Below are 15929 nucleotides of genomic sequence, written 5' to 3'. Positions count from 1 at the left end.
CGAAGCCGCTTAATTAGAATTTTCGGTTAACTACAAGTGAAGTGCTGTTCCCATCAGCTTTGCATGTAATCCTATAGAAGAAATCGCTCGATATTTCGAAGTCCTCATTCAGTAATATTGTTTAACTGGAAGTTAATTTTCAGCCGGGATCCTCGTGGTGACCGTCATTCTTTGGTAGAACGTGCAACTTTTCAAGTGCTACAACAGCTCCGTGCTCCACGTTGGTGCCAACGCCACCGCAGCCGTCCGCAACGCCGCCCTTCTTGGAGCGACGCGATTATTCATTGCTACGGCTGCCGTGGCCTCCGCGACCAGCTCCGGCGGGAGGCGAAGCAGCTGCCGCGCGTGGCCTCCGCGATCTGCTCCGGCGACGCGTGTGCCATAGGTGCACGCAGCACTGCATACTGGCAGTGGCGAGATTGTGCGAGATTAGGCTTGCAGCGTGCGCAGCGCAGCGTATGTCGAGGCGTGTGCTGGTCGAGCGCCTTTGTGCGGGTAGCTCGTTGCCTAGGTTGTTCCACGGGTGATCCTACGCTCCGGAATTGACTGTACGTTGTCGCACAGTTGATAGCCATGGCAACGAAAGTCAAGGTTTTGAAGGAAGTTGAGAAGGGAGATGCCGCCAGACTAGACATCGCGCGGAAGTACGGGATCAAGCCGAACGCGATCTGAAACTTCATTAGGAACAAGTACACAATAATGGATACATTTGAGAACCACAAGTTCGAGACGTCACGAAAGTGAATGCGCAGCGGCGCTTACCCAGAGTTGGATAAGGCTCTACCGGTTTTAATTAGGGAGGAATGGAGCAACAAACTTCCTCTCAGCGGAGACATCGTTGCGATGAAAGACCGAACGCTTGCAGCAATGTTGGGGATAGATGACTTCGTTTTGTCAAGTGGATGGCTGGCGTGCTTTCAAGATCGCCATGACCTGGTTTTTAAGAGCATGTGTGGTGAAAAAGCGTCTGTTAATCAGGAAACATGCACCACGTGGAGGGACGAAAAGCTCCATGAATATCTCGGCGAATACAAACCAGAAGATATCTTCAATGCAGATGAGACTGCACTCTTTCATCGACTTCTACCAGCGAAGCCCCTGACATTAAAGGACGACGACTATGCTGGGGGCAAAAGCAGCAAGGAGAGGGCGTCAGTGCTGGTCGCTGCAAACATGACTGGCACGGAACGATGTCACTTACCTATGATCGGGAAAGCCGCCAAGCGGAGATGTTTTAAAGGCATTAAGACGCTGCCTGTGGACTATGAGTTTAACAAAAAAGCGTGGATGACGGCCAAAATCTTCAAGAGCTGGATAACCAAATTGGACCGCAAGTTTGCTTCTTCAAACCGCAAGGTGTTGTTCCTTGTGGATCACTGCAGTGCTCACGTGAATGTGCCAGCCTTGAGTGCAATACGCCTAGGATGTTTTGCCTGCAAACACAACACCTGTTTTGAGGGCAACATCAAGAATGTTAAGGTCCTGTACAGGCGGCACCTCCTTGAGCACATGATTTTGTGTATGAATAACTCCGCAAAATACGAGCCTGCTCAGTGCCATCCACATGTTAGCGCGAGCATGAGATCGTGTGAAGGAAGCAACAATCGCAAACTGTTTCAGGGCTTCCGGTTTTGTGGCAGCTTCTTCGCAGGATGCCTCTGCAATTTCATCGGAGGAAGCGTCTACAAGCGAGCTTGACGGCACTGATTTTGGTGATGCTCTCGGGGACGTCAATCTTGAAGATTACGTCGCCGTAGACAAGACGGCCGAAACGTACGGTGCACTGACGAATAACGACATTGTGGAGATTATACGGCCCCAGGAAGTGACCTAGGAAAGCGACGATGATGTTGAAGATGAGCCGCAACCTAAGGCTGCCGATACAGCTGTGGGCTTGCTCTCGTGGAGCGCTTCTTCGCTGGAGCGCTGAAGGTAACGAGGAAGAAGTGTTTCGCCATATCTACAGCCTGCAGAACTTGCTTTCAGCAGCACGATTCGGCAAGAAGAAGCAGAACAAGATGACCGACTATTTTTCTTAGAGAAAATACTCGATTTCGCTACTAATAAAGTGCTGTTTTCGTGTTTTGTGCTTAATTAGAAGTTCGTTTATTTCGAAGTTTATTGCGGTCCTCGTGAACTTCATATTAATGGGACTCGACTGTACTTCAATTATGGAAAATCAACCAGGCCAACAATCAACTCTTAGCTGAACCCAGTACATCTATAGCAACGGCCGGGCAAGATAATATGTAACGACAAGCCTTTAGAAGAAATAATATTAATAATAATCATGGTCTCAAAATTTCTTGGCCATGGTGGACATTGCACACTCTACTTGTGCACACACTGCAGATAAGTAGGCGTGAGACGGAGTAAAAGAAAATGTAAAAATGCATCAACACGTGTTATTTGATTATTTTTGACGCTGTGTTATCGCTACGCGAAAGTTGCACAATATAGTAGTCTCTGGAAGGTGCGAGTGTATTAATGGAAAACTTCGTCTATTAGCCGCAGCCGGTCTGCGACCTTTCCCGCTTTACAGATCTACAGCACGATGTAGAAAAGCAGAAGAAAGAGCTATTAAAGGGAGTTCATGTGTGCATAAGAGAGAAATCGCGTCATCTGGACGCTAGTTTGAAGCAGTATATTAAGTGATGACAGATATTTGCTTTCAGTGTTTAAGCTTGTGATAAGCCATTATTGATGGCGAAAGAGCAGGTTCATGGCATCCTGGCTGCGAGACTAGAGAAATAGCATCGTGGAAGCCTCATATCACCGTGGCAGAGCCCATCGAGACTATAAATGCTTTTGTCGACCCATTTTCCTTTGCCTAAACTGTTACTATAATAGTGTAACGAACATACGTTTCAATAGTGTAACGAAGAAACCTCTATAGCACTCGTTGGCTTCCGACTGCAAAAGTCAGTGAACTTTGAATGTAAGCGAGTAAACGTGCTGTTGACACGAATGTGCAACGTGCACGGTGCTGGTATTCATTTGCGCATTAAATGGCAGAATTTGCAGTGCTTGTAAGTAGCAGCCATCATTTGCCGGGGGACGAGAAGCCTAGCCGATGTAGCTTACAAGCCGTTCCTTTTGAATGCTGGCCGCCAGTGATCACTCGTCATGACTTTGTTGCCAGCTGCCTCTTCATCAAATCCGCCATGCCGAACACGATAACTGTGGTCGAGATCCGTAATCTTGCCCAGAACAAGCACTTCCTAGGTAGCAAGCCTGTGTACTCTGTTTTAAGACGTCATGCTACTTCGGCCGAATTTTCCGTTGCCAAGCCCCGGCGTCACGAAAGCGATGACATCAAAATCACCTCGGCTTGCTTACTTAGGACCCCATTAGATTCCATGGCAGTCGGGCAAGACAGTATGACATCGCGGAGCCAAGTTCTCCTGCAGTGTGCTGTCTAGAAGGCATTGTCTAAATCCGGGGTAAAGGTTAAAAAAAATCGTTGTGCAATTATGGCACTTTCGAATTCTCACTGTGGTCATACGAATCCGTGCATACTGATTCTGGAGCCACTCTGGATCTAAGTGAGATATCTTGCGCCGACAGCCGGCTGCCATTCGGAGCAGTGCAAGGGAGGAAGCGATAGTTGAGGAAAACTTCCGACAATAGGGCCAGCGCTGACGCTGCCACCACTAGCTGCATTTGGACATGAAACATGGTGGCGATGGTGGCGCACAAACTGACCGAAAGCACCTTGATCGAAGGTCCCTCTTCACCAAAGCAACCAGAGAAACGCATGGGACTACGTGGCCGAGAACCGACTATATTTCTAGGTTGGCTCCAATGGCAACACTGGGAGTGTTTTTCAGCCTATGAACTGGAACACGGCGAGTGGAAACGATCATTCAAATGAAGCCGGAGCACCCCTTTCAAGCAGCCGAACAACTTCGGCCATTTGGGATTGCTTTAGAGCGCTCAAAAACGACTACCTGAAGATGCCATTAGTCACGTCTGAACGGTAACACATTTGAACTACTTAACCTATAAGGCTATCCTATTTGGTCTATTGTGGTCCCAAGAATTTCTAACCACTTGTTGAAGAGAGTCTTTCGAGATCAGTTGACGATGTTTCTGGCCTTATTTCTACAGATTATCTACGTACCATCTGTAGGCTTCACAGAAAAGCGTCTCTAGACTTTCTGTACATTGCCTAAAAAAATGTTTGCGAAGGACTCCCTGCTTGCATACCTTTGTCCTGTCCGGGCATCCAAGACGAGGCTCCGGCGCAGTCAGTGACCTGGCGGATGCGGATGGAGAAGCCCTGGCGAGGGCTGCCCTGGTCAGAGCGGAACACGAGCACTTTCTCCGTTTCGGGTTGGTAGAAGGAAAACTTCTCTGCAAGGCACACAAAAAGAAAACAATATTGCTGGCTCTCCCGTAATCGAGAGTAGATGTAAGCATGAAATGGCAACCAGAAAGCAGACTGGTTGGTGGTGGCATAGTCACAATCTTAAAATGGGTGCAGTGCATGTTCGCAGCGGCACACACCATCACACCACACCGCACCACGCCACACCACATCATACTGTGCACTATCCCATATGGACGCTTCCCAGCTAGAAGAAAACTGGCTGAAGGTGACACGACAAAGAGCGAATGACGCCAGGTTTTTAGAGCGCATTGCCCAGGTAGAAGAAAATCGCTGGAGGAGGCACCACACAGCGTGGCGCCATCTCTCGAGGCGATGCAAAACTCGGGGACAATTGACGTTTGAAAGAGCACAGGCAGCCATGCTTCAGTGTAAAAAAAATGACAATGAAGTGTACAGTGTCCTCTAACTGCCTTTTTAACGTGGTTATTGGAAATGACAAGTAAAACTTAAGCGTAGTAGAAGTTATTGCTTCAGTGATATTGTGAATAAATGTTAGGAAGAACTCGGAAGCAATATTATTTAAAACTTGTTTGGGCCGTAACTAGCGTAGCGTATGTAAAGGCGGGGGCAACGTTACTAGACTAGTTTCAGTTTTAAAACTCGGCGCTGTTGCGCGGAACCGCCACCCGCCCGCGCCTTCGTGGCGCTGCAGTCGCGCCCGGCCCCGGCTTCACTTCCTCACTAGGCGGCTACGCGGGCGGGCCGGATTAAGCACGCGGTGCAGCGTTGGTGTATTCTGTGGTTCGTTGTTGACAGCGAATTTTAGCTTGCATGTTTCGCCGAGTTTGTTAAGAATATCAGCAGACGATGCCGACGTGCTGCGTAACTGGCTGCATAGGCCGTTATTGGAACGAAGTCGACAGTTCGGCGCACCACTTTTTCTGTGGTCCCAGCAATGCGGCGCTTCGCTCGGCGTGAAACAGTGCGATTCCTCGTGCCGACCAGGATCTTGTCTTGTCTTGTGTCCCAGACAGTGGCGCGTAGCCACTATTGGGGATTGGCCAAGAAGCAGGCGGTTTCCCGTATGGTTAGAAGTAGAGAGAAACTAGATTGTATAGTGGAGCGTGGGACGATAGTACTGTAATTTAGAAGTGTAATTAAATGTTGTTAAGAATTCCGATAAAGTAAGTAAACGTGAAAAATGAAATGAAATAAATTATGGATAATTTTAGAAATTCAGCAAGGTACTCTTTTTGTGTCTCTAATAAAATTGTAAACTGCCAGAAAAGCATCCCTGTGGCTGGATCCCAGTGAAGTCCCCCCAAAAGAAAGAATGGTTGGCGAGGTTAGCGAGAGGCCAAGTTTGGCAAATGAGTATTCTAATAGCTTTCTTTGTCTTAGAAAGCGGCGGCACGAGAGAAAGTAATGCTCGATAGTTTCAGGTTTACTGCAAAAAGAACATAGAGGGGACACTGCGAGACCAGACCTGTGTAAGTAAAAATTTAGAAGAGGTATGGGACCTCTCAATTTTGTAAAAGAAACTTCCAATTGCCTTGAAGGACACCAATTAGTGTTCTATGGGAAGCCAAGATGGTGGAAATTAGAAGACGGTGTTAGAATGGATATTGCAGAGTTTTGAGATATTGTGAAATTTCTGTACCTAGCTGCGGTGACATAAGCTGATGTCGGCAAAACAGATATGATATGGCCGTTCAGGGAAGCACGTGCAAGTGAATCAGCCATTTCATTCAAGTGCAACCCATGATGTCCCGGTACCCAAAGCAAACGTACTTTTCGTAAGTACGGAGGCACCATCGAAAGAAATGTTCTTTGAATTGCTGAATTTAAAGATGCAGTTAGTGCTGTGCATACAGATAGCGAGTCGGTCACAGTAACAGCTAATGGGTCATTTTGGACTTTGCGAAATCCACGGCACGCGCTCGTGCCACTGCTCCCGCGTTCGTCGTCGTCTCCCACAGCTGGCTGCGTGGCCGCTCATCTTTCCAGCGTAGAATTTCACTTCACTTCTGTCGTCGTAATGGGGAGACCGCGTTTACGGGGGTACGAGCCATTGCTTAAGGGAGTATGAGTCACTCATCGTCTTACGTAACGGAAAGATTTAATTTTGAAGAAATTTAATTTCGAAGAATCTAGCGGCAAATCGCAGGTGAAGGCTGCTAACCACGCCGCCGAGCAAACTCGAGACATCGAACGCAAGCGACAACTGCGGACTGCGGGCATACCGTCAGTGACGTCATTCTCTCCGTCGCAGCCGATTTTGTGTGTAACCTCATAACTGAGAAATACTTTATTGAACCCGCGAGATTAACCCAGTGGTAAACACAGGGGCCGTACGTTTCAGCTTCGCAGATTAAGCATCTTCACGGAATGAAAAATTCGACCTATTTTTTGCGGCTTTTGTGTACAAAGACCGACCTCATCTTTCTTTTTGTAGCGCTTCTTTGGCGTGGTGAGAAGCTTCGGTGGGGATGATGATGGCCAGATATTCAGGCTCGTGAGCCTAAACTGCGCGAAATGTTAAGACGACAGGAAGAAACACACGACATTTAGAAAGGCAGCTTCTGCGCTTCGCTGTATGCGTTTCTTCCTTTCGTGCAGTTTACCCTTCTTTCAGTATTAACGAACTGGCGCGATAAATCTTATTCCTGTAGGTGGATACCGCTTTCTCGTGGTATCACTATTTCGGACAAGGGAGAACGCCAGCGAGCGCGAAACACGCGCAAACTGCCCGTCCTCACGAGCTCAAGGCTGTGACGAGGCGTCTGCAGTGGAGCCCGATAGAACAGCGTTGCCCTCTGGCGGCTGTCACAGAAGTGGTGACAGCGGCTGTAAGCGCGCGAGTGGGAAGTTTTACAACTGAAGCTAGACTATTAACGTTGGGCTGGGGGGCCAGAGACCGCACTTTCTTACGTATGGCTGGTTGCCCGGATGATCTCGTTCTCGCAACATGCCTAGACAACGGCTTGGTGGAATTGTGCCGTGATTGTGACTCATTGTTCGTACAATCTCTCGTTGAAATTAACTCTTTTCTAAACACGGATAACGGCTATGGATTTTGGGCCAAGGTCACTTGAAGGTTGCCGCCAACGGAAGCCAAAAGAATTTCATGCTTAAAAAGACAAGAGCTTCATAGCGCCCCGTATATACTACTTTGGTCAGACATATCAGTGTCGCAGTTAAATGGCGAAATTAAAAAAGAACCCAATTCTTTCGCAGCACTGTTATCTCAATATGGTGAATATCTCGCGATAGCGTAAGCAAAGCCAACCGGCTTGAGGCGTCCACACGTATTTGTTATTACTACAACTTGGCTTCATGGTGGCAACGAGGATTTCATTCTGACAGCCTATAAATTAATTCACAGAGCCACAATCTGCAGGTGCACCAGACTGTTATCATGAAAGCTTTATTTGAAGCCATTCTATTTATTACAGTTGAGAGACCCTGAAAGTCTGTGCCTGAAGTTGAACATTTTCAGCCATGTATTTGTTTTGTGTGTGGTGTACAGGCCTCCAGACATGGTCTCCGATTATTTTTGAAATGTAAGTAAGCATATTGATCTGTTGAATCCAAATAAGCTCACACTGATTGGCGATTTCAACCTACCTTACTATGGAATGCTATCGTATTGCACCAGGCACCAGCTTTGTTTTTGATACAGATGTCCTTTTTACCACGTGCCTGACCACAGCCTTGTACAAGTTTTTCGTGAACTGACTAGATTAGGAACCGGCTTTGGCTCACTCCCTGACCACCTTTTCTGGACATTTCTTTTTTGATTATATCCTAATTGTCGAATCTGACCTACCCAACCATAACTTGTGACTTATTTTCCGCTCATTGAACTTTTAACATGATTAATAGCGTGTGTGCACTTAAATTTGTAAAACAGTTTGCGTATGTGAATGATAGTGGCATATTAGAATATCTTGGTTCTTCCTTTTATTGAATACTGGCATAGCAGCGTTCTGCATCTAAGGTTCCAAGGATGTGCGTTTTCTCCCTCGATCGTTTTGATACCGAAGAAAATTTTTAAATAGGTGCCCTATTCAATAAAAACGAAAAGAGAAACGTTTAGGAAAGGAAGGCTCAGTGTCTGTCTCATCGAAGTTCGTGATGCTCGTTTAGACTTCATTGAACATGCAAAAATGTTATTTTAGTAACGCCCATCTAACTTCATTAAGCAAAATTCCAAGAAGTATTTGAACATCGTCAAAGAATGGAAGATACCGGCAACGAACATTCCGCATGAAAATTCAAAAATAACAAATCCAAGTGTATGGTCCCACTTCCACAGCTTCTCTCTACCCACTGGTCGCTCATTCCCAGCGTCTCTGTCATGAAGCTGTCACGTTGACATATCTAGTCAAGTTGTAGTCTCATTAGGCTAAAAGTAAAATCGTCAAGTGATCTCTTGGTATCCCTAACGAATTCCTTCGGTTTCACGCGAAACCTTTTGGCAAATTCCTGGCTCTAATTTACTGGGCTTTGCTCAAATCTGTAACGCTCTCGCTAGATTGGAAAATAGCACACATGTCGTACCAACATTAAAAAACCAGCATGCGTATTGTACGGTAAAACATTATTCTGGTCCTTCGGAACACGCATATTCAGTACGGAAATGTCGTGCGATTTCCATCTTATACTGGGTACAGATCAACTGAGCATATTGTGGCAAGTTATATTACTGGTTACTTGGACGAGCGCAACATTTTATCACCATTCGAACACGGCTTCAAGATGGGTTGTCAACAGTCACAGAAATGCGTACAGTTGTTCATTCTTTCCCTTCCGTCATTGACAGCACTGGCCTGGTAGACGCGATCTTTTTTTATTCTCCCAACCTGTTTCAGTGTTTCTCATGAGAAATTATTTTCAGATCAGTAGTCGCTCGCTTTCCTTTCTCGCATTAGTACTTCCCACATGTTTAAGAAGTCGTTACCAGTACGTAGTCACTGATGGGCATTGGTCTGATCCTCTTTCGGTCACCTTTCGCGCTTCCCAAAGAAGCATGCTTGGCTCATTGTCTTTTCCTATTTTAGCAACAACAAAGAACATTTAATAAACGGCTTTTTTAAAGTTTGAAAGTTTACCGAGAATTGTACTATAATTCTAGCGACATAAATTCGACTAATATTATCACTAAATTAGCTCTGAACGATATTAGCGCGTTGAGTAACAAATGAGCGATGAAACTCGTTTCTCACAACTGAGTGCTCCAACGTGTTACTAAGAAAAAAAAGTCCTTTGGAGTTTTTGTAATCCATTGCAGAACAGCTATTAAGTGAAGTCAACAAATTCATGTGTCTCGGTATCCAGATTACTAAAAACATAAATTAGAAATGCCATATTATAAACCCTCGTCTGTTTCGAAGCCTCTCTTGCTTTTCCAAATTATGTATGCTGCGCTATAGGAAAAAAAAGAAGGAAAACAATGCACCCCCTCAAGTAATACATAAAAAAATAGAAAGAAAGCGTACATCACCTTTAGCACACCCAACCTAAAATATGTTTTGCAATTTGTGACCCTGAAACTAACATAAAAAACCTCGGAGAACTCAAAGATGGCTCATTCGTTGAATTTTCCCAAAACATGGCCCCGTAAAATCGGCAGCCTAATAAGTGCTTGCTAACGGTATTCGCACCCTGCGAACCAGCCAACATACACTTTAACTGAAATGACTTGCTGCATTGTTGAACGGTAAGCTTTCTCTAGATCCTGGCCCCTATCTCACTGTTTCAGCATTCCTACATACACAACATTTTCCCTATCTTAACTTCATGAAACTAATCAAGCTTAAAACACAATGTTTTTTTAAATACATTTTATTGTTTCTTTATTGTTTGAGTGTGCTTTAATGCTATCTTGGCCGCCGTGGTGACTTAGCAGCTATCGTGTTGTGCTGCTAAACAGAAAGTCACAGGATGAAATCCTGGCCGCGGCGGCCGCATTTCTCTTGGCATGAAATGCAAAAATGCCTGTGTCCCATGTATTGGGGGCACGTTAAGACGCCTCACCAGGTCTGGCCATGCTGAGTTGGCAAGTGCAGAGCATACATACATTGCTCAGTAACGATCATGTATGCAAAGTATTACATCACTACGCGCCGCCGAAAGACCTGAAATTTCAAACCGAACCACGATTTCCGTTCCCCTTGCGGCCGCCGCGCTCCAAGCCGCAGGGTGACATACCCATGCTAATGCGCCTACGTACATGTTTGCACTGTGGCATCGCCCATGGTGACACGTGACTTGGATAATTATTTAAGGCAGCATCTGTTTTTTGTGTAATATGTTGGTTGAAAAGATGAATTAAAGATTAGAGAAATAATAAAACGCACAATCCGAATGTCTGCATGTTTTTGTTTTTCTTCGCACTAGAGCAAGAGAGATGTACTTCTGCTTCGTGTAGCACTGACTTATACCTCTAGTCAGGTGTCCTCGTGCACAGCGCGCAAAATGGTGCGCTTCGCGAAACGAGACCTCCACAAGAGCTCACGCGCAACGCCATCAGCGGAAGTGCGCTGCGCCGCAAAAAAAAAGAAAAGTGAGAGAAAAAATAAATGAAGGCAAGGCCCACGACATATGCGTCACGCGATCCTCGAGGTCTTGTATGGAAGAACGCAGAGAAGGAATTTCGCTTGCGGAGGCTAGACGAGACGAGTGGAAAGTGTGTCTTGCTTGGCAGTGGTGCTCACCTCCTGAAACCATGGGTTCGCGGCACTGAAATATTTCTATCTCGGCTATTAATGTGCCGATTTCAAAAATATTTGCGACAGAACGCACCCTAGAGGACACGTAACAACTTCCAGTGTATAACCAAAATTTGCTATGGGGCTTGGTGAGGGGACGTTTAGAGATCTCCTGTTGGTCAAAATTAAACCGGAGGCCCCCACTACAGCTTGCCTCATAATTTAATCGTGTTATTGGCTCCTAATACACCATAATTAAATTAAATTCAATGTAATGCGATACGTACGCGCTATAGCATTGAACGTTGTGTTTTCAGATATGTACTTTGCCCCTCCCCCTGCTCTAACCACAAGGCTAACAGTAAGCTCGAATAAAAATAAATAAATAAATAAATAAATAAATAAATAAATAAATAAATAAATGTTAGCTGGTACCACATGGTTGTTTATTTACGCGTGTTTCTTGGTTAGTTGATCTGTCTTCAATATTATTGCGATGCTTTGTGAAAAGCGTTTGTATGTAATTTCTGGGCAGCTATAACACCATGCACGATGATGTGTAAGGTTTGCCTATAAACCTTCTGCTGCTGAAGTTTACCGTTGCAGGTCGAAATGCAGCAATTTGGGATAATTCTATTTTTGATTGCTCTGATAGACAACTTATCAAAGTCGCATAATATTTTTCTACGTAACTATATCTACCCAAGCAATGGCTATCGTTTCTGCTGCTTGGTCGAGCGAAGAAAGAAAGAAAAAACTGGACGGCCACCCAAATGAAATCTGTAAGAGCTGCCCAAAACCACTACAGCTGGCCCAAACAACGACAGCTAATGATCACGTAACGATGAAAACAATGGCACAATGACAGCACGGCGACGATTTTGACAAAGACAATGATAATGACAACAGTGACGGCGATAGCGGTGAACGGAGGGTAACAACACAAGCGACACGATCACGATGACATCCACAGCAAGATGACTCCAACGATGACGGGATGACGGCTCACATGTTACAGACGTTAGATCCAATCATGGTCGGAGCACAAATGTAATGTTGTATTCTAGAGACTTCTAGAATAAATGAAATTTAGTAAAGCAATGAAGGGGGCTAGTTGGTGAACGTTCATGGTTATATTGCGCTCAGTTTTACACAGATGATATTAAGAAAGGACAAGACGTGGACGGACGTAGCGCAAACTACCAACTGTTTAATAATGTTAAATAACGCGCTTATATACAAGGAGATATGGCGCGAGGGGGGGGGGGGGTTATATCAAAGCTGAGGTTGAGTTTGCCAGGGCGAACGGGTGCCAGTGAACCACGTATGCCTGACCCGAACTATGATCATATTCCGTTAACTTGTCATATCTTTTATAACCCCCCCCTCGCACCATATCTCCTTGTATATAAGCGCGTTATTTAACATTATTAAACAGTTGGTAGTTTGCGCTACGTCCGTCCACGTCCTGTCCTTTCTTAATATCGTCTGTGTAAAACTGAGCGCAATATAACCATGAAGAATAAATGAAACATAACAATGACGACTATGCACATGATCGTCATATACGCGACAGACGCCACTAAACTTGAGGTGCCGTTAGTAGTAGTTGCTGTCAAAAGAAACTTGTGCCTTATACACTCGGGGTATAATTTCCATTTGCGAGGGAAAGCTGCAGCGCGATACGGCAAACTTCTTGAGTCTAAGAACATTTATAAACGACATTTCTTATTCTTCTCTTTCATCACGTGGGCTCTCCTTACTGTAAGAGTGATTACCCAAGGGAGAACGTGAGAATCATGTTTCTGCATATGAGGTTGTGTGGACAATCAAATAATTGCAACACGTTAACACAGACAACCAATAATATTACCGCATGTGTAAAATGAATGGAAAATGAATGTATTTCATAAGGGTGAATAAACAGATATAATTATGAAGAAACGAATACCATGTGGCTGCATGGCACCAAATTCGTATACACTTGGACAAGTGTCGTCGTCGTGTAAGCATGAACGTTTTTGGTTCCAGGAGGCCATGATCACTTTATTTAAATGTTTGTGTCACTACCCATGCTCAGACAACAAATTTGTTCACTCCTTCGATTTAAAAAAAATAAAGAGATAAAACTTACAGGTACTGCAAAACATCAATTGATCTCAGTGACTGAATTCTGACTGCAGCATGAAGGACAGCACATAAAGAGTAGCAGTGCTCTAGCGCAGTTCAGCTGAGCGGCAAGTATAAATTTTCAATAATACTCGGACGTAAGTTTTGAGCATCCCGCCGCCGAGACTGTCTTGGGCAGAACCCCCAAGCTACTTGGTATATTTGATTGAAGAAGGTGTCACAGCACGAGCTACGCAGACAACAGCGGGGTCCTGCTTGTGTGCCTTCTCTATAATGCCCATGCATGCCGTTTGCGCAGCAACGCATTAGAGGAACGCGGCCTGTTAGGCAGCATGCATACTCACGGACACTGTTCTCGGGCAACGTGCCGCACAGCTTACGGCCGTCAACTTCGAGGTGCTCGTACTGGCAATCCGGGTTGTGCTCCATGTCGAAGCGGATGAAGAGCACCTCGAGGGCACAAGTGGCGCTGTCGTAGCGGCGCACCACATAGCGGCAGATGGTGCGCGCCGGGTAAGGACCCGGAAAGTTTGGGCTCTGCACCGTCATCTCGAGCGCCGTGAACGTCTGGTCGCAGTCACCGGCGGGGCGTGCGGGACCCTGGCCTGGTCCCGGTCTAGGGTACGGCACTGCCGCTCCTGTCCCAGGAGGTCTGCCGTGTGGTGACGCCGGAGGGTAACCCGCTGGCTGAGAACCAGGTCCGGTGTCTCGCGGGCTCCATTCAGCTGTGTGCGAAGTTCACGCGGTAGAAGTTTATTGTCTGTCTTTCTTTTTGGGGCACCCATAAATGGGCACTCGAACACATATTACTCACTGTAAGTGGTTCACTCTGAATGCAGCACGACGATACTTTGACAAAGAGACCAAGTCACCAAAAACTGCAGTACTTTGCTGGAAATAGGGTCCTCAATTCTATTTCAAGCATGCTGGAGCAAGGAATGTTTCTACAGCAGAACATATGGCAGTAAATGAGACGAAGAAATACGGAAGTTGGTTACCGTGCGTGTTTTTTTAAGAAGCGCAGCACGCTTATCGCCGTCGAGCTTTAAGTATGAATTTTGGCTTTGACAAATGGCGACGTGGCAATCAAATGCAGGAGGTCTACTAGTTCATCAGCAGCTTTACAACTCATGCGCCATGAGGAAAAGGCCAACTGTATCATATTTTTGGACCGCATAAAATGCCTAGTTTAGGATATTCAAGATACAGATGAAACTCCGCGCAAAATGTACTTCGGAAATGCGAGCGGAAGCGTCTCAAAAAGCTCGCAGCAATAGACGTTTTGATACCGAAATAAAAAAAAACACGCCACCATTATTACTCGCAAGAAGTGACGCATGACCTAGAGCATGCGGCTCATAAGTATGTCCTGAGATCAGGCGGCGCCCGCGGGCAAAGCGTTTCCTACTAAAACTGCTCAAGGGAACGCAGAAGCTGCGATCGTTCAGCCAGCACAGTACTGATAGTATATGGATTTGTGTGACATTACTGCTTGTGGCCTCAAACGGTTTTGTGGCTCTTTCTAATGCACTTTATCTGCCATTATTGGTGCATATAATGAGCAACCCTATTTTTAAAAACACAGAAGGTAATAAGGCACAACGTGAGATAACACGGCGAAATGAGATATTTATAATGCAATATGTTTGCTGAAAATCATCACTTTGCAATGTCACAAAGCCATCTGATGCCAGAAAGACGTAGTTTAGGCAAATTCATTTACTAACCATCATTCCAATGTTGGTTGAACCGTAATGCTCACAGCTCCCGTAGGCACCAGCGCCAGAGTTCCCTGTAGTAATTTTCTAGGATGCCTGCGGTGTGCCAAAAAATCTCGCAGGCTGCGTGCAGCGACTTATAGCGACAACCACTAGGTGCAGGCGTCATCTGCTTATGTGTTGTTTAAAGGTGGAAAACAAGAAAACTAAGCTATTAGCAGCCCTGCGGATTTGCCAAGATTGCTTTAGTGGTATATACTCCTCATTTTGCCGAGAGAGGCATGGAATTATTTTGCTGACGTTACTGGGATGTAAAGCATAAAGGTTATAAACAGGGATAAGTGCCTCAGAAAGGCTGGCCTACGTTTCGATAGGTGTGCCTATCTTCGTCAAAGGTGGCCTCGTCATCCTCGGCGTGTTAGTTTTAAACGGTTAGTAGAGTCACGTCACGTGCGGTTGTTGTCGGTGGCGGCTGGTTGTAAAGGGACAGACTTCAAAGAGAATGAGCGCTGTCGCTTGACGTCTGCAAGCGTGCTTTCTAAGACGAGGGGACAAGAACGGGAGAGCGGAAAGGCTGGAAGAAAAGGAAGAAAAGGCAAAAAAGGACACCAAGAGGGGAAAAAAAAGGACAAGAAAAAGAATGGCATGATGGGTGTTGGGGAAGCGAGAGGGTAGGAAGATTCAGGGGTGTCGTGGGAGGCACGTTTTTGTGGCGATTACCTGACGCATTGCTGCTACGCTAATCATGTGTTTATTTCAACTGATGTATTTATGGGTCTTTATTGTTACTCGCGCACTGACCGCCTGAAAGGCTATTCTAATGCCAGAGAAACATGCCGCCAACGACACCCCTGAATCTTCCTAACCTGTCGCTTTCGCAACAGCCCCCATGCTTTTCTTTTTCTTGTTCTTTTTTTCCCTCTTGGTGTCCTTTTTCCCCTTTTCCTCTTCTTTATTTTCTTTTCTCCCTGCCTTTCCACTCTCCCGTTCTTGTCCCCTCGTCTTAAAAAGCACGCTTACATATGTCAAGCGACA

The 15929-nt window shown here is 45.7% G+C and overlaps 1 protein-coding gene across 1 annotated transcript in view; it reads right to left on the bottom strand.

Moving 5' to 3' along the window:
• LOC135914757 (cubilin-like) overlaps positions 1–15929 on the bottom strand; it is a 294278-nt gene that overhangs the window by 28072 nt on the left and 250277 nt on the right. Inside the window, exons 26-27 of the mRNA XM_065447679.1 lie at positions 13521–13901; positions 4210–4356 (exon numbers count right to left, since the gene is read on the bottom strand). Coding sequence (XP_065303751.1) covers positions 4210–4356; positions 13521–13901 — 528 coding nt within the window. The remainder of the gene's footprint in view (positions 1–4209; positions 4357–13520; positions 13902–15929) is intronic.

This window comes from Dermacentor albipictus, unplaced genomic scaffold, assembly GCF_038994185.2.
Source record: "Dermacentor albipictus isolate Rhodes 1998 colony unplaced genomic scaffold, USDA_Dalb.pri_finalv2 scaffold_14, whole genome shotgun sequence".
In the NCBI taxonomy this organism is placed as follows: Eukaryota; Metazoa; Arthropoda; class Arachnida; order Ixodida; family Ixodidae; genus Dermacentor; species Dermacentor albipictus.
The sequence above is the reverse complement of the archived record's forward strand: the minus strand, read 5'-3'. Positions and strand labels throughout refer to the sequence as shown.